Source organism: Phallusia mammillata, chromosome 4, assembly GCF_965637545.1.
Source record: "Phallusia mammillata chromosome 4, kaPhaMamm4.hap1.1, whole genome shotgun sequence".
NCBI lineage: Eukaryota > Metazoa > Chordata > Ascidiacea > Phlebobranchia > Ascidiidae > Phallusia > Phallusia mammillata.
The window spans coordinates 21519877-21539025 of record NC_137255.1 but is presented as its reverse complement, the minus strand read 5'-3'; the positions used below and the strand labels follow the sequence as shown (position 1 = coordinate 21539025).

At 37.8% G+C, this 19149-nt stretch overlaps 1 protein-coding gene across 1 annotated transcript; it reads left to right on the top strand.

Moving 5' to 3' along the window:
* The first annotated feature begins 1451 nt into the window (after positions 1-1451).
* On the top strand, positions 1452-18947 carry LOC145225232 (uncharacterized). Its single transcript, XM_080091920.1, has 9 exons — positions 1452-1575; positions 5610-5803; positions 9541-9709; positions 11056-11177; positions 11584-11764; positions 12754-13010; positions 16349-16577; positions 17649-17773; positions 18251-18947. The coding sequence occupies exons 1-9, from the start codon at positions 1500-1502 to the stop codon at positions 18404-18406; spliced, it is 1509 nt and encodes a 502-aa protein (XP_079948046.1). The 5' UTR covers positions 1452-1499; the 3' UTR covers positions 18407-18947.
* Positions 18948-19149: the final 202 nt, after the last annotated feature.

The following is a 19149-nucleotide window of genomic DNA, read 5'->3' as shown; positions in this document are numbered from 1 at the left end:
CTACCGCTGACTCTATGCTGGTCCGTTTAGCGCGAAATGTACATGGGTATGGTACTTGGCGCAGTATTAGAGTTTATAGCTAAAGATATCTTCAATAAATTAGGTTATCAATAAATTAAACAGCGAGAATTAACACTTTTTGCTATCATTGAAATATTTGCTAAATTTTGGTGTACGGGCTTTAAACAAAGTTAAAACAAATTATTGTGACATTTAAACTTTGGAATTGGCAGAACAGTTTAGACAAGTAGCGGTTTATATGACCATGTAAAACTCAATATATTTTAATAAAATTAAATATGTCAGTGAAAACAAAGTTGCAGCGAAACGCAACTTTCACAAAGCTACATATTTTTTGATAAATATAACCTGGATTGAGAATTGTTATGAGTAAAAATTATAGTTAGATGTAATCTTTTCGGTTGCAAATGCTGTCTTTGTACACTAATTACGCTTGGTTTGAGACATTCCTTATCAAACGGCCTATTCGTCAAGGCAAAGCATCAATGTCAAACCTTGTGTTGTATGTAAACTTGGTTATTTAGCGTTATCAGAGCATTCCACAGATCGTGACAAAGTCCATCACTATAAACGTGACAGCCAACATTTGCCGATGATTCATAGCCAGTAACTTTGCAGTTATGGTCAAGAAGGAGTCGTACAGTTTTCTTTGATTCTTAACTTTAACTTCGCGATCCAAGGCACTTTGTATTGCAGCTTTCACCTTTAGCAGAGCCGCATTTACATGGACAACTGGAAGTCCCGGTTGTGAATCACTGTAGTGAGTCAGCGGCAGGCGAAACGAGCACCTTCCTAATGAAAAACGGCCATACCGCATTTGCCGATAAATACACCCACTTTGGTTGAAATTGCGGAGAGCCTAACGTTGTCCACCTGATGTAGTTGCGGTCGCCAACAAGGTTGAGGAATAAAATTAAAGGAATGTTTCAGTATGTCGGAAACCACATTTGTTGGCAGGAAGGTACTCTTTTGTTGACTGAAAAACGAATTTGATATGCAGTTAGTTATTCTTTTGTTGGTATGACTTAAAATACGTTTAGTATTGAAGCGCTATTCATTCTTTTATGGGGCAAACTTCAAATACATTTAGTATACAAGCGGTGGTAATTCTTTCATTGGTCCATAAAATCCACACAGCAGACAGGCAAAATTCTTATCACCTCATGGTCTTCTGACAAGGGTCAGTAAACTAGACAAAAGAGTTAGCATTCCTATTAAGTCGCGCCTTATAAAGGCCAGTCTCACTTCCGAGAATGCCGACACACGTGGGATCACATTTGCCGACGGCGCATAATACGTCACTTCGTGGGAATATGACGCAGCCATGTTGAGTTACGTATCTCCAGCGCTTAACACGCGAAGAAATGTCAGATTTTAGTTCACGCGAAACTGATGGGTTTTTGGCTGAAGTCGACCGCTGAAGTTTTGGAAATAAACCAATGGTCTATTTTGTCTAGCAGGTGCAGTAGCAGTTAAGTATGGAAAGTTATTCGGTTAAGGTGTTACTCTTGCTGATTGTTGTATTGCTCGTCGGTTGGAGTCAGTCAGTTTCCGGTAAGTGCTTTGAATGTATGAAAATATACTTTTTAAAAATCTTGGTTGAAGTACAATGTATTTAAATACACCTCTACAACACCAAGTTTTTCGGTCGTTTTGAATATCATCCCAAAAACAGTACACAACAGTGTACAAAACTCTGGAATAAACATAATATTTCAAACAAATTTGCCAAATAGGTTTAGGGTGTTGTATGTAGCCTACTTATTGGAATATAACTTTTTTTTAAATTGAAGCTAATAGAGTTTGATGATAACTTATTTTATGTTGTATGCAGTTTCTAGTTTCAAAAAAATATCGAAAGACGGCTGTAAAATTAACTGTGGTTGCTTCTATACCTTATAACTTATAGGGTTACGGAAAAGGGTAAACCACGCCTTCAGCCTAACAGCCATAACGATTTTCGATCTGCAGTGGCTTTTGTTATAAGGCCGAATTATAACCACTTAAGGACTCAACTGTTCGAAATTTTTTGACACAAATTTTAAAAGGTCATGTACAAAGATTTTTTGTCATTTTGCTAGGTCGGGCGTTTACGTTTTAACAATTTTTTTAGAAACTTCTTACCTTTTATTGTGGATATTAAATGTATAAGCATGCTTTTTCATGTTAAACACGATTGCCCTAATGTGAAAAGTAGGCCGCACAGATCCCAAATATTCTATCTTCAGTTAATAAGTCTTAGTTTCTTGTATTGATACACCAAGAACGTCCATAGTTTGCTCAATAGTAAATTTAAAATGTTATAACAGTATTATAGTACCATCAGGCGTAGTCACTTTGTAGGGCGTAGAAAGTTTGGAAAACTAAACTAACGGTCAAGGCACGTTGCAGCAATTCGTGTAGAGTGGAGCCAGCGCGGCGTTCTTTTGGCAACGATTCTGACACCGTTCAAGGTCTTGAGTAATTGCGACCAGACGTCGGCATTGACAATTCTATTTTTGGTTTTAAGTTTCATCTGTCCAATGGGATCGGAAAACCTTGGCACTTTACATATTGGCAAACGCAGCGAAGTTCGCAAAGTTAACACTACTCTCCACCAAAAAGTAGCTACAAACAATGCACACACGTCTTTAAGGTCTCATTAGTGCAACTACTGACAAGATAATGGTCGTACGGGCTGGTATAGCCAGGCTGTGGCACTTTGTTTTTGGGACTGGCCATAAAAGTCATTCCTCATCACATGTTGTGGGTGACACAACTAAACATAATCATAGCGGTAGTAGATTCATAATACATGCACGAGCAGCTGAAACTAAATCTCAAACAAATTGTTGAGAAGTACTTCATTTCTACTTTTAGTGTTTTCTAAATTTAAGTGTTTTTCGTGCAAGCTGATTAACAGAAATTAGGTTTTGTTATGTCCGCTCTTTGTGGGGTAAGCTTTTAATATGTTTTCACTCTTTTTACTATTTTGTAAACTTCCTATCGGATTTTGGCAATTTAATCAACTTTAGAACCAGGTTTTTCACATTGGTATTAATTATGCAAGTACAGCGACTTACAAATGAATGCAAGGCTTAACCACACCCAGGAGCGCCGCTGCCATTGGCACAATGCACAGAATGATGCCGCACACCGAGCTGGCATAAAACTAAACAAACAGCACGCGTTCGAATTGGGGATTCCCCTGCTGCACAAAACAATTGCGCTATAAGACAAGCGAAAAGATTCGGCCCGGAGCGATAAATGCGCCTTCGTCGTTATGAACGATCAATATCGCAAATGCTTGCCGGAAAATGCGGAAACACAAGGTGGAACGTGACTGACTGGCGAAACTGGTCTGGCGGCTGCTGATTGAACCGATTTAATGCTCCTTAACCCCACTTTCGTTTGGCACGAAGCAAATCCCTCAAGACGATAACTTCTTGTCTGTGTGTCAAAAAACAAGTTCGGACAAGTTATAAAAATATTTATTTACGTTGGTTATTGTTTTGACAAGTAATTGCCAACTAATTAATTCCACAGAAAAAAGTTGTTTTGAACCTGTTGGTAACAACCTCGTGGGGTAGTTTTCCATTTTATTGGGGGTCACGAAGGCATTTGATAAACAAAACTAAAAAGTAAACACTATTTTTAGCCACAAAATAAAACATTTATCAGCAATAAAATATTTAAAGGACTCGTAAGTTACATTTGGTTGCAAAAATAGGGTCTCGCGATGCAAAACAGTAAAAACCATTGTTTTAGAGCCTTTGGGGTGTTGCAATTTTCCTCTTTTCCATGAATGACAAATACCGAATTTTCGCTGTGATTTGTACTGTAATAAGCGTAAAAGAACTGTTCATTTGCGTTCAGATCGAAATGACTTCAAAACCTGTTTGCTGTGGTAAACTCGGCGAATATACTTGTAAGAAAACCACATAATTTGTATTTTTACGATTTACAATAATGTTGGGTGTATACTTATCCTGTCTGGCGCATATGACAATTTTTATAACACGAACAAATTGGACTGGATTCGAGTTTCTGTGGTTATGAAGGTTTTGTAACAAGCCGATTTTTTTTAAGCCGATTTTTTTTTATTAGCCTATAGCAATGCATAACTTAACTTGATTTTTGGCTGCAACTTCCTTATCATAGCAAAGACCTGAACGGAATTTTTGCAAGGTTTACAAACGTTTTCCCAAATGATTCATACGGAATAGAATAAATTTAGAAAGAATGTTATTGTAAGAAAAATACATTGACATTAAGCAAGATATTTTTGCTATTTGTCATCACTGGACAACCTTAAAAATATGAATCATCGTGAATTTGCTTTACGTAGAACCGACTTGATGAAAACCGATTTACGTGGGCTGACAAGAGGTTCAAATGTCGTGAACAAATATTTACAGGCATTTTTACACACCGGTCATTATTGTATCTCATATGTTTGAAATACTACACAAAACATAAAACTGCGGTTTGTGGTATCGAAACAACGCGAATGACAGTTTCTTGACCGCTGGACTAAAACTTACAACATTGTTTCTTATTTCTTTAATGTCGGCCTATTTTAGCACTCCCTCATAGAACGAATATGTATGACAAAAACGTATGGTTAACTAAGAAAGAGATTCCCATCGAAGTTGCATATATCGTATTCGTTTTACTATTCAGACGTTTCGAAATTACTTTAGTCATCATCAGTGAAATAATGATTGTCAAGCAGAAAACGTGTGTTTAAATTCACAGCATAAGTATTTGTGAGCAATTGAAGTGATAAGTTTTTTAAGACTCATTTAAATCCGCTATTAGGTTTGCGAAAATTAGAAACATTTTGTAAAAAACGATGTTTAATATCGAATCGTGGACCCTAAATCTACGTGGCTGTACATGCATGCAACCTGCGTTATCGTAGGATCTAAACTGAAGGAGCAGATGAACAGATACGTTGTGAAAGTACGTAGTGCATGGGTGCCATGGCACTTAACGAAAACGTTTTTTTAATTAAGACAGTTGCCGGTATCTCCGATCAATCTGAATGTATTTGTCTGGCCACAGAGACACAAGCACTGAACCTCGTAGCTTATTAGTAGATTTTGTTGTGTTGTCCTGTTAAATAGCCAAGTGTTACTCATATTCTTTCATGTTCAGAATTGAATCTGTAGTGTTACAGGGAAAACACAAAAATTTACTAATCCAAACAGCATAATGCATTCCTGTCACTTTTACTTCACCTTGCTTGTTACCTCAATCTCACTAATTTGCAATCGATAAAATAAATAGCCTGTTGTTGGTATGCAAGTATCGTATAGTATAACATTTACCTTTTAAAAACTGCTGGAAGAGCAATAGTTGTAATAAATGAAAATAACAAGTGAATTATGCCCCGTAAAGGTAGATGTAGTAGATTCAACCCACTTATAGAGGTGGAGATCATCCACACGACACAATCCCACCTTTAGCATATACAATGTACAGTAAAATGTATGTTTTCCATGTTTGTAACATGTCATAAAACAGCATCATTGCATACATCATATACGATGTTTGTGTACAAAAACGTTTAAGTTAAAAATTGGCCTAACTTTCAATGTTTTTAGGTTGTCGCTCCTCGGTTTGTCGAAAGCGGAGGTCAGTTACACAAGAAGAGGTCCTCCTCAGTGGTCTTACAGGATGCACCGGGCAAACCAAACCCTGGCTCCGACAACTCGCTTTCTGCCTGGGAAAAAGCACCGCAGCCATCGCTGTTCACATCAAGGACTGGTATAGGAACACTTATATGGATTGCTCACTGGTAATCAGAGTTGGTTTTGTATCTTTATCGTTTTTAATGTTTGGACCAATATTTAATCAAGTTTGAGTTTTAATCGTGATTTAGTTAGCTAACATTAGTTTCTAAAATGAGTTTTGGTTTTCAAAATTTAGCCAAGTGTAGATCTTCACATTTTTTTTACCAACAAAAAACGATATACTACTTACTTTAAAGGGGCATGAGTTTTAGTTTTCAAAATTAAGTTTAGATTTTAACTTTTTACCTTAAATATCTTTTAATTACCTACAAAAAATGTAGATCTACACTTTTTACTATCTTGTAATTACCAACAAAAGCGAAAAAAAAGTGGTGTGTGTGAATCTTTTTTTTTTGGTGAAACTAATTTTCGATTTACGTGGTTGAAAAGATGCCGGACGTATCCACATTTTGACTGATTTCATAATCACGTTCGGATATCCTGTTCATGTGAAGCTTAAAACAGCCACATCGCATTATAAACCTCGTTATGTTTTATGACAAAAACGTGGAAAACAAACAAGCAAATTAAACATTGCAGTATCCTCTCTCATTTACTTATCTTTCTCGGAAATGCAAGTTATGCCTATATTTGATGACATCGTGTTGAAAGCTGGATCTGTATGCATAAACACTATTACTTTCGGATGTGGGAAACATGTAAAGTGTCGTTGGAAAAACGATATCGAGGCCAAATACGATCAAGAACTTGATGACAAGCAGACCGGTTTCGGGCAGCAAAACACAAACGTCAACATGCAATCAATTCCTTGAAATTTATTTTTGTCGACAAGCAGGATAAAGCTAAGGACTAGATCTCGTCTTCGAACCAAGAGTCGTATTTACATATTTCCAAATTAGCCTACATCGCAAGCACCGCCGTAATCAATCAAACCGACATAGTCAAAACATTACAAATCGTCCCAAAGATGTGTTGTCTTGTTTACCCCTTGCCAACGTAAAAAATTTGAGGGAAAATTTGATCCGAAAGTTTTTCTCCATAAACCAATGCCCCACAAGTGTTAAACATACTTAAAGTTTAGCTTGCTATAGTAAATGAGTGTGACGTTGTGAAAACAATACGTCCCCAATCAATCAATCAAACATCTCCTAATGAATATTGCAGTTTCTGTTCCCTTCGTAAAATTTAAGCTCTTTCCAACAAAATTCCAATGAGACTGGTTTGGATGTTTGAAACACGAAGAGCAAAAGTTACAACTGGCATGATATAAGTCTTACTCGTTTTGTTCCTTTCAAGAATATAAAGTTTTTAATTTATTTACACGTCATACCTGATCGCTTGAAACACTTACATAAACATTTTATTAAAACCTTTTGAATCGGCCATTTTTCTTGGCCAAACAGCTTGGCTTATGTCATACGATATGGACTCAAAACAACGTCAGTATAACATGGCCCTGTGAAATAAATTTCATCGCCAAACACGGCTTCTTGGTCAGTGATTCGCAAACTCTGTGTACACGTAAGTGGTTCGTTTTTGCATTTGCTGCAAAAACAAATGGTTCTTTTGTGTGAAACAAACTTTATAAGTTTAAGAAGCAATGTCCTTCATCGATGGCGACTAGTTCATTTCCGACTCAAACTCCACATCTAGACGCCAAATAAGCGTATATTAGCGGTTTAATAGTGGGTCTGTCGAGTAGGTGATTAACAGAGTCAGCCACAAAAGACTCTTCAGGGCAGAGCGGACTTTGCAGACATCGGTTTGCTTACTTTTTTGAAAATCTTCATTTCCGCAAGCCTATCGTTGCGAGACAGTTTTAAGATCGTGAATTTGTAATTGCTAAACGCACAAAAACCTCGTGAGCACGGAAGTACTTATTGTTGCATTTGTCCATGTAAAGGCCTTGTTGATAATTTTGATTGAGTAGTTTGGTATGAAGAACGGAAGAACCTATCATTTTCGGCACTTGACTTCCACATCAAAATAATCCGCCTGATGTCATTTCAGGCATTTCCTAAACGGTTTACCCAAATTTGAATACACATTACAAATCGAATCCTTGAGTGAACGTGACATGACCATATTAAGAAAGCTAAAACTAAACGCATCGTGTCTTAGTCATACTCTGGTTTCATCTTTACATTGCAGGGAGTCCTTATCATGAAGAGCAACCGTAGAGTAAAAGTACCGTTCCTCTGTACATAACACTTTTTAACTTTTGTTCAATAAGATTTGCATTATGCAAGGCCGAATTTTTTTGTTTCAACATTAGATTTCAAAAGTTTGACGACAAATCACGGTATGGAATGAGCAGTGGGTTTAAAAATTATATTCATTACAAGGCCCCTGATACCATTTTCCTGAATCCCTTTTGGCAAATGGGTATCTTTAACTTTAATTGAACATTAGGATAAAAAATGAAACAAAAACACGTTTCAGATGCTAAAAATCTGCTTTGAACCTTACAAACTCTACCTAAACTCGTATTTGTTGGAAGTGGCAATGTACAAATTTAAGTGAACTATACAGACTTCCTTGGCCCAACGTTACTAACAATCATGCCCACTCACACAGTAAACTTTAACACAACTCTATAACACAGTTCACCCAGCCGATAAAAAATACGAATTTTAAATGCGGTCGCCGGCCGTTTAGAAGTTGCTAGCGGGCCGTACGTTTCCCACCCTTGCTTTAAAGCCCGCAGAGACGCTTGGATTTCAAACGAGTCCAATTATTACATATTTTTGAGCTGAATAATGCGCATGATGCTAGTTATCTGCGATCTGGCAAAATGTGGCTAGAATCAAATACGAATTATACTTGTAGTTGAGCATATTTGGTAAGAAACAAAGCAAAATCACTTTGTGTTATGCACATGTGCGGCCCGCGATCCAATTTTGACATTTATAATTGGCCTTCAAGTTACCATGGATGTGGCCCCCTTAAAATGTAAATAGCAATCTCGCGTTGGAATGCGGTATTAATTTTGGCCTGAAACAGGTCTAATAGAGTAAATGAGCGTGATAAACCTCACTATAAACAAATAGTATGTGAAATAGTCGATTAAATTCGGGACAAAAGTTAAAGTGAAAATGACTTTTAGTGGGTCTTTCTTGTGAATCTACGCGCGTGGCCCCCCGGAACACAGCTCGTGGTCCCCCTGGGGGGCCATGGGCCCTGGTTGGGAACCACTGGTCTAACCTCTGTATGAACTTTAATGATGCACCTGATCTCGAACAAATTGACATGATTGGTATGTTGTGAACAGTTTAGCAAACCCGACAATGTCTGATTTCACCCTGCAATTTTAGCCCCGTAATTTTGTTGCAGTATGTCGTAGCCGGTCGATGTTCGAGTCTTGTCAAATTGCTATGTTAGAATCGGAAATTTCCGATGCAAATTACCCGTTGCAAGTGTTTCAATTCCAAGAATGGCGATTGCAGAGAAAAGTAACGAAACTTTAATGTATCCATTTTGTATCATCAGGTGTTTACCCGTTTTGTGTTGCCTAAAACTTTGGCTTGATATAGCTGAAAATTTTTGATTTTGAGGTGTTAATCTAAGAGAATTTTTAAATATGCTTTATAAAGCAAACCTATAGCTTCGGGATTTATTGTGGCACATAGTTTAAAACCAATCGACTATACTAGGAAAATTGTCGAAAATTAATAGATTTTAGTTAAATAAATTAAACTAACTTACGGTTACACACCAAATTGTAACTTATAAGACACTTATTTTCAAATTAATATTTTCTCTAACTATTTTATTTATTTAGAGCTGTGCACAAGTCCGTATGGGAACACGTGACATGTTGGAAATCTCTGACTGTGTGGATTGCTTTCAAAGGCAATTGAACAGCTCAAACATACTAAGAGTCCAGAACGTTACTGCTTCAGAGGTGCAACACTGCATTGGACAGTATGTCTACGCAGCCCTTAGCAACGGTAAGTTTATTACAAAGTTTATATTACATTTTAAGGTAGTACTGAGTTTCACTTTAGTCACCAAAGACAGAAATATTGCGTATGTACTAAGCGAATTTTTGTTGGTCTGATTTAACAATACATTAAAAGCAGAAAATGTATACTGCTGATCTTGCTTTTCAGGCTGCTTTAAAAAACAAACAAATGTAGGATTACGTTTTGGAAAGCTTAATTTTGTGTCAAGACGAACAACGCCAAATTGATATGCTTGTTTTGCTATTGTTTTTTGTTTTGGATTGTTGTTACTTTTCAATGTATTTTGGATGGTTTGCGTCGAATTTTTGTGGCATGTTACAAACTTTTTGAATATGAATCAGAGCCTTTGAAAGGTTACAATCACTGGTTGAAATTGTTTGTTGTGGTATTCAATGAACTTTTCTAGCATGTCACGCAGTCACGACTTGTGCAATGCACTGGTCATGAAAACGCACGTTCGGAAAGTATTGACTAATAGGCTAATGGAAAACAGATTTTTTTACAATGTCGTAACAAATCTCTGTTCTGCGAACTAGGTTAAGTAAATTGGACTAAAACAGCTCAGTTCAAGGGATTAGAAATACCAGATTGCCAGCACTGCAATCATATCTCAATAAACCTGACATTGAGAGATTTAATTATTTAACACTTAACCTTGAATCCACCTAGCACCCGCTTATCAATTTTAATTGCTAGTTGCAGCAGGTAGGCTATATCGTGGGCTGCCGACAAAATATCATAAATGCCATAACCTTGCGTATAGTTATATTTCCGGTGGCAATTACGAGACGTTATCAAATTTCTTCAAAATTTTATCAATGATACCCCGGCCCTTGCTTTTATAGGGCTCTTGGTTTTAAGTTCGATTGCAAACCAAGCATTAGTGCTCAACATCAAAACGGCGACAGTGTTGTGCGGTCTTGTTGCTAGAAAGTGATGGAATATTTATCTTTATCGAAAATGAAATGTGAAATCCTAACATAAAATGCTTATTTGATGGTTTTAGTGACAGACAATATGTTTTCCTCGAATGTAGTTTTAGTTTTACTAAAAGGTAATACGCATTTAATTAACACGTTTATGCATATGACGCAGAATCCAATACTTAAAACCAGATCTTAATCCTAAAATGTTGGCTGCTATTACCGATAATTCTTCATACATCTACCACTAATGAATGTTAGTGTGGAGGTGCGCCACACCAGAGTGGTAATATTTTCGGATTACAAGCAAGATTTACAACTCACTACAAAACGTTTGGGCTTGCAATCTGCACCCAAAGTTCCTCTACAACAAGTACAATGAATTGACTTGGGTATATTTTGCTACAGAGCTTCCCACATTTGATCCTATTTCAAACGCCAGAGGCCGGATCACGTTACCTCGGCAGCGACCAGCCAATGATTGGTGGTCACTCACAGTGCGGTTGCCTTGCAAGCCTCCTGTCTTTCAGGTTAGTGCGGGTACCGAAAATCTAATAATATGGTGCGAGTGGTTTTCAACCTTTATATCGATGAATTTTTCACTTAGCAATTTAATACATTCTCATTTCTTCCCAATAGTCTGCATATAGCAGATGCTAAACCATACAAAGATTATTCAAAATTTAGTTTTTTATCAACTTCGCAGGTTATAATCCCTGAGCTAAAATGTATGTTTAAAAACCACATGTACAAATAAAAGTAAATTCCTCCTCGCTAGTTTTAAACATCCACTGGTTGGGAACCACTGTGCTAAGCGGTGGTGTTTGAAAGTATCGTCTTTGCTGGTTTAGCTTCTAATGCCAAGAAAAATCGCTAAACGTTCAAAATATGTTAGTTTTGGACTGCTTTCATTGTGGTTTTATCGTTTTTTGACAGTTTTGGAACGCATATTGCATAAACTCGTTTGCTGATGACGTACGCGCACGAGATTTCGTCCTGTCCCAAAACCGCCTCACTGTTGGCAACGATATCACTTTTCTTGCCACTTTCAGTGATGCGTGTCGGTTTGACGCCAAAGACATCGATATCATATGGAGTGAATCGGTTCCAGCCTTCGGTAAGTGACAGTCAAACCAGTGTTACAAACGGGTCTAAAATTGAAGTCCAAGCCTGGCTCGAACCCGAAAGAGGAAGCCCTAAACCCGGACCGAACCCGCATCGTTTTTGGAGAGCCCGTTTAGGTCTAAGTTTGATTGACAGGCCTATACATTCTCAGGAAAGACAAATACAGCAAACAGAATATACAACAATAGACAATTGGTCTTGAACAAAGCGTATTATCCGGTTTGACATTAGACCAGGTCCAGCAACCGGTTACCTAGCTGGATAAATTCATTCAACAAAATACTGACACAGAGTGTTAAGTCAGGCCCGAATCAAGCCCGTTTCTCATGAAAAAAAAACCTAAGCCCGAACCGACCCTCTGATTTAAACTCTTTATTTTAAGCGTTTTTCTGTTCAAATACATTTAACAAGATTGATACCAGATGTTAAACTTGTGAAATAAAACGAACGGTTGTTTACATCGGATTGGCGCTGATATCGTAGCATTGTGAAATGATGGGCATTAGACTTAACGCTAAATCACTGGATTTAATTTTTAAAATGCCGCTAGCCCCTCTCGATGACTGTGCGTATAATTTCATCCTCCACAACCACAAAGCGGCGTAAGTTGTTGGATTTAATTGCACTAATTCTATACCATATATGCTACTCGCTAATATACACTAAAAAGTTGTATGTTGAACATGCAACATACAAAAGTTTCTAACTAAAGTTTTTGGTGGTAGGAAACTTGTTTTTTACGAGTCTTCGACAGATACAGTATACATGCAGCCGAAAATGCGAGGTCAACGCATTGTTCAGCAGCGCTTGATATTGCTGTTAATGCGCCGCACTTTGATTGCCTAAACATAACCTTGAAAGCGACACCATTTTAAATCCGTTTTTTGCATAGCAGCTTTAATATCTACTTTAATTTGCATATGCAACCGAGAGACACAGCAGCATGAGCCCGTACAAGCCTGAAAAACCTGTTTTTCGCAGCCTTGCCGCAGCTGTCAAGTATAGGAACCAGCAACCCACCACGAGACGGAGACCAAAGAGGTAATATTTTCTTCGACACTCGAGCAGTCGGGCGACTGGAGGTGACAGACGGGGGTCAAATCCCGGCCGAATTGCGGAGTGAAACTGGTCCAAGTCCGCGACGAAAACGAGCTCTAAGCGAGAAGAGACTAAACGAAATTGCGAGGAGGTTCGACCAACTTGGTCTTATGATGCCGTGCACTGTTAAGAGTTTTAAGGTACTTTACACTGTTAAGGCGCTGTTAACAAATTTGTTGGTAAAGATGGGTTACGTTTGGATAAGAACGATTGGATTAAAAATGCACAGAAGACCAAACAAAAAATGAAAATATAAGAACCAGATCAACTACACCATTTTTAGCTTACCCCAATAACAAATAATATGCTACTTGACCACACAATGTATTAAATATAACATGTAAGGGAGATCCAACAACAGGGCTTACGGCAAGAATTTGCACAATGTGCGCCAAAATGTGCAGGTCGAAATGTGCGCACATTTTTCGAAAATGTGCAGGTGCCAAAATGTGCAGGTTAAAATGTGCGCACATTTTTCGAAAATGTGCAGGTGCCAAAATGTGCAGGTCAAAATGTGCAGGTGCCAAAATGTGCAGGTTAAAATATGCGCACATTTTTCGAAAATGTGCAGGTGCCAAAATGTGCAGGTCAAAATGTGCAGGTGCCAAAATGTGCAGGTCAAAATGTGCAGGTGCCAAAATGTGCAGGTCAAAATGTGCAGGTAAAAATGTGCAGGTGCCAAAATGTGCAGGTAAAAATGTGTAGGTTAAAATGTGCAGGTCAAAATGTGCAGGTCAAAATGTGCAGGTCAAAATGTGCAGGTGCCAAAATTTCTCCCTTTCATACTAAAAAAGTCTTTCTGTCCCTTTCACACAAACAATTTTTTGTCCCAATTACATAATTATTATATATCTTTCCCTGCATTTTTATTTTAAATAGTGTTCTGTGCAAATCAATTAACTTATATAGGTATGTTATTTTTCTTGTTAAATGCAGTGGATTAAGTTTTTTAACTGAACAGAATATGACCCTTCAGGGCAAAAATAACTGAAAATACAATGTGGTTTCAAACAAATGCAGTGGTAAATAACTGATGCCTATATAAATGGTGAGAACTTATACTTTTGCATTGCACATCCATCATTTTTTTCATGACATCTCAGTATTATCCTTTTCTAAACCCGTTTTGTTACCATTGTACATATTTTTTACCAAAAATATAATACAGAATGCCCACAGCGGTCTCAAAAAAATATTTTCCCTATCCTAATATTCTTTCTGGCTGTTTCAGTCTCTTTATCTCTCTAATTGTTCACACCAGATTTAGTTTGTTTATTTATTTGCAATCCCACATGAAACATACACCTTTTTCGTTCATAATGGCAATCATCTAGTTTCTGTATATTAGTCAGGAAACAATTACAAATTTTGCAAAAGCATCTAATGATATTTTGGTGTATTATGATATTCCTACAGTAGGTCTTTTTAGCCATCTGGTCCACACAATAGCAAGTCAGAAGCAATAACATGAATGTTTTAGCAAACTTAAAATTAGGGCATCACATCAAGTATTTGTGTGGGTTTCAAAACTAACCTAATTAAATACCCATATACCAAGTTATGTCATGTAAATGAGCCTCAAACAAATAAAAAATGTCAAACATTAAGTTGGGCAACTGTGTGGTTGTCCTTTTCTTTTTGAATGTTGTCATTTGAGTTTCTTCCAAAGACACATATATAGTCCTTTTGTCAATTGTGCAGTATAACCCAAAGGATGGAAAACTTTCTAATAATTCATTTGTTTCATTGAATAAAAATCACTGGACAGCTGGGTCTTTGACTTGGTTTTGAGTTTAATAACAGTATACTCATATGGTAGTCCAGCAACTTCTAGAATTTCACATATGTCTTTTTTGGAAACTCTGTGAGGATCAGTGTAACTTTTGCAATGCAGTAAAAATCTAGCTTGTTGGCTGGCCGTAAACATCCTGTCAGGCATTTACGCACTTTGTAAAAGTTGCAGTAACTCATAAAAGGATAAGCGAGACCTCCAGACTTTGGCTCCACTAAAGAAATCAGCTGGCCCTGTGGTCGCATGGTTGACAACATGCTGACAATTTTGATAACTTCCGTAAACTAGTTTTTTGCCTTGAAAAAACATATCCTCATAAATACTCTGTTGTGTCTAACTCTTTGTTACTTATCATAGCAATTTGACTTGTGTTTTCTGCACCAGTTTCCTTGGTGGTTATGATGTCTAGCAATTGTTTTGGTGCCTTGAATTTTTCTTCAAATAAACTTAATTTTTGATTCACAAAATTTACCCTTTGTTGACAGTTTAAAATGAGTAACTTTGGAAAAAAACATGATCTTTGTTCAAGCTTGACCTTTCGTCTGTCCAGAGTTCCTGGTCGAGGCCAAAGTCGTTGAACATCAGTTCAAAGATACAGCCAGTTAGGAAAGTTCTATTTTTACCAGACTTTAAATCAATTAGTAATAAACTTTATGCACCCTTTAATATGTTAGGTAAAATCACTTCAAAGCGTTTAAAGAAGTACTAAAAAGATAAAACGTACATTAAATACTCTCCAACAGCACAATCACAACCACGTAGTAACATTATACAGGGTAGATGCATAAATCTGACCATACAAGCCCAGCTTTGTCATTTGCTTGCTCTTAAAGCACCAAACTCAATGCAAGCATCCGACAAGCGTGTAGTGTTAATCAAGCGTGACGGAAACAATAGCTGGACTGTCATATGAGTATACTATTGTCTAATTGTAAAATCTATAGAAGCTGGGCAGGCTACAAGCTAACAGGCCTTAAATTAAAAACAATCAAGTCAAACCGATTGAGGTGACGATCGTGTACATATCTAGTCTGAAAAACAGTGTTTCCTATTTCCTGAATGCTAGATAATTTCACGCTTTGCCATATCTAACAAACACAACATGCATTTTTACAAGTTTCTCTTAAATCCGATTTTAATTTATAGGTCATAACTTATAACTAATATTTTTGGAACAATTTATGACCACAACAATAGTTTGACGTTAAATATCAATACTTCATTTGAGCGACTGCACATTTTGGCACCTGCACATTATGACTTGCACATTTCGGCACCTGCACATTTTGACCTGCACATTTTGGCACCTGCACATTTTGACCTGCACATTTTGGCACCTGCACATTTTCAAAAAATGTGCGCACATTTTGACCTGCACATTTTCAAAAAATGTGCGCACATTTTGACCTGCACATTTTGGCACCTGCACATTTTCGAAAAATGTGCGCACATTTCGACCTGCACATTTTCGAGCACATTGTGCAAAAACGGCTCGCATGCCCGTCTCAGATCCAAAGCTCTGTCTATTTAAATGCTGATTTGGGCCCACAGTACGTTTGAGTGTGTTAAATCATGAGGGTAAAGATGCTTTTAAAAAAATAGAAAAAATGGCACATTCACCAGGAAAACCGACAATTAAAATGGTTAAATCACTGCGTTGCTCTTAAAACATTTTTCCATTGTTAGGTAACAGACAGAGAGGGGCAGGAGGTGAATATGCAGACACACAAGAAAAAACATCTTATCGATACAAGCGAGTTCTGGACCCTGGGAAACGACGGCGTCTATAAACTGACTCAAGATATCTCGATACTGAACTTTACACTTAACTACGGAACAAACGGTTGCTTCTTCGGCGCCTCCGAAGTTGTTGTCGTCGTGGAGCCAGACAGCAAGTGGCTTACATCCAATGAGCGTAAGCGTTTGTTTACATTTGAATGTTAAATTTTGGAGAACAGGCGCTTAAATTTGCCCACGATTCATAGTGGTTGATAATATTGTAAAGTGGGTAATCGCATGGGAATGTGTGGGTTGCGTGGAATCGTTACAATAAGGCGGTGATTAGAATCACAAACAGTATCATTTACCGCAAGTCTGCGTTGTGCGTTTAATGTCTCATTTGTCGATTGGGCTTTGTACGGGTCCTGAGCTTAATACTTTTGTGTTACGCATGTAAGCAATAACTGTTCAGCGAAAGTAATAACTCCTACGGAGTACTTGTGACTTAAAGACAAAACAGACCCGAAGGCACAGTGTTAAGTGTAAAGTTCATGGGACCTGTGAGAACTCTTCACCCGAGTTCTTTAAGCGGAATCCGAAATGGGACACGAAAACACGACCTGAAACCTGATATTTTTTCAAAGATAAATTTGAAAAGTTATAGATTACCCAGGGTAAAATTATGACAAAAACCACGTGGCCGAGTCATGCCCGAATCAGCAAGCCTGTTTTATTCAAACTTCATCCTGAACCAAAGCCAAACTGCATGACCCGACTCATAACTCTGCCGACTGCTCTGCATCGTGGTAAGAACTAAACAGTTAAAAGTCCTATTCTGTTCTCGAACAAAAACAGCTTCTGCTCTCGAACAGAGTCATTTTTTACCCCTACTGCTGAAGGCAAAAGCAGCAAGCTTTACATCGGCCATTAAATAAATAAGCACAAGATGTTACAGTTGTCGGCCACTTTGACACCACTGAACTATGTTTTATCACTCCGTTGGTGCGAGTTTGCAGCTGCACGGTCTTGTTATCACTGTATTTTGTGTGGTTTGTTGCCATTAGAAATTTGTCTTGCAAAATATGCCATTATCCTGATGAAGGCGTCGTGTCTGGAAAATCGAAACGTCGATTATTTGTTATAAAACTGCTAGAAGAACAATTCCCGTTAGGCACAAGATATCTTTGGATGTTGGCTCTGCGTGCTAAGCCGTAACGAACGTGGTCGGTCGAGGTTATTTCATAAGGTACGGTGTGTTGATTTGCAGGGGTGAAGTGTTACACGTGCAACAACGTTGAATCAGAAGACAAGTGCAGCAGACTTAAAGATGTGAAGCTATGTGGCTATGGAGAAATCTGTCAAAGCGAGGTCAGACAAATCGACCATGGAAAGGTATGCAAATGAAATTAATAGTAACTAGTGGATGCGACCAAGTTATGCTAAGTGCTGTCAGATGGTGGCCGGTATCAGGTAAACCGACACCTTCATGTATCAGTCTCAAGTGATTGTGGCTAAATTGGCACAGCGGAAGGCTAAAAATAGCCTTCGCTGCCGAAAATATTCACGTTAAGCGCAACGTTACCACTTCAAGCCTTGCATTAATTATTGAGTGGCACTTAATAGCAGGTTCACGACTCTTTGTGTGTCGCATATCACAGTGATTCAACTAAATTGGAATCTGATGCAGACAAATTGTAATTGTTTTGACCGTGAAAATGTAGCACGTAGGTTGAAAAACAAACGAAAAGTGCGGGTTGCCAGCAGCAATTTTTCATGTGCAAAACAGATTACATCATTTTTCGACCTGTTTTCCTCTTTTTTAAACTTGCGAGGCCAGACGTAACCTGTGAACGTTATCTTATATTCCAGCAAGCAATCACGAAGTCGTGCAAGCAAGCCGAAGCGTGCGAAAACAATTTCCTCAACAACAATCGACTGCAATGCCGGCCGGGCCAACGTAACAGCGTCTGCCGATGTTGTTGTTCCACCGACTATTGCAACAGCGACGCCATGCACTGCACTTAACCGAAAAAGAATTAGAATTGTTTTTTTTTTCATTTTTTCGCGCTCGTATAATGTAAACGGGCACATTGCTGCGACTTTTATAAATGTCAGAAATTTTGATTCTCATGAAACCAATGATTTCATCCAGTCAAAGTGTTAAGCCGGTATCAGACAACATTTTTTTGTGAATTTTGCATTGTTGGTATATGGGATAAATTATTGACTCAAACAATCTACTTTTAATCGAAATATTAAGCCGATTTCACTCTAGGTAACTAAGGTTCTAGCATTTCTTTTTTTGTTATTTCCACAGATTACTTTTTCACGTGAAAACCCACTATTGCAATTAGTTTTGCTTGATTTTACACCACAATAGTTTGGGGGTATAAGACACTATTTCTTGCTAGATTTAAACTACAAGTCGATATGGGCACACTTGCAAGCTGCCTTCTTCAAAGCGTCATGTACTTACTATATTACCTGACATCACATATAGTAACGTGTATTCCATCGGTGTCGAGTATTCCATTTCTTGTGCGATATTAAACTGCTATTTGCGACACCATTGTGTTTTAAGACCAAGATTGAGTGCAGTTGTTTTTTAACTAAACAATGCAACGCATGAATCCTATTTGATTCATCAATGTAGTTTCCAGATCGGCATATTCCTTTTTTCGGGGTCAGTAGGTTAGTGTGGAGTTTTTTTTTTGTTTTTTAGAGAACACAGGCAAGTGTTACCCGCTTTGTAAGTATAGAGAACCATT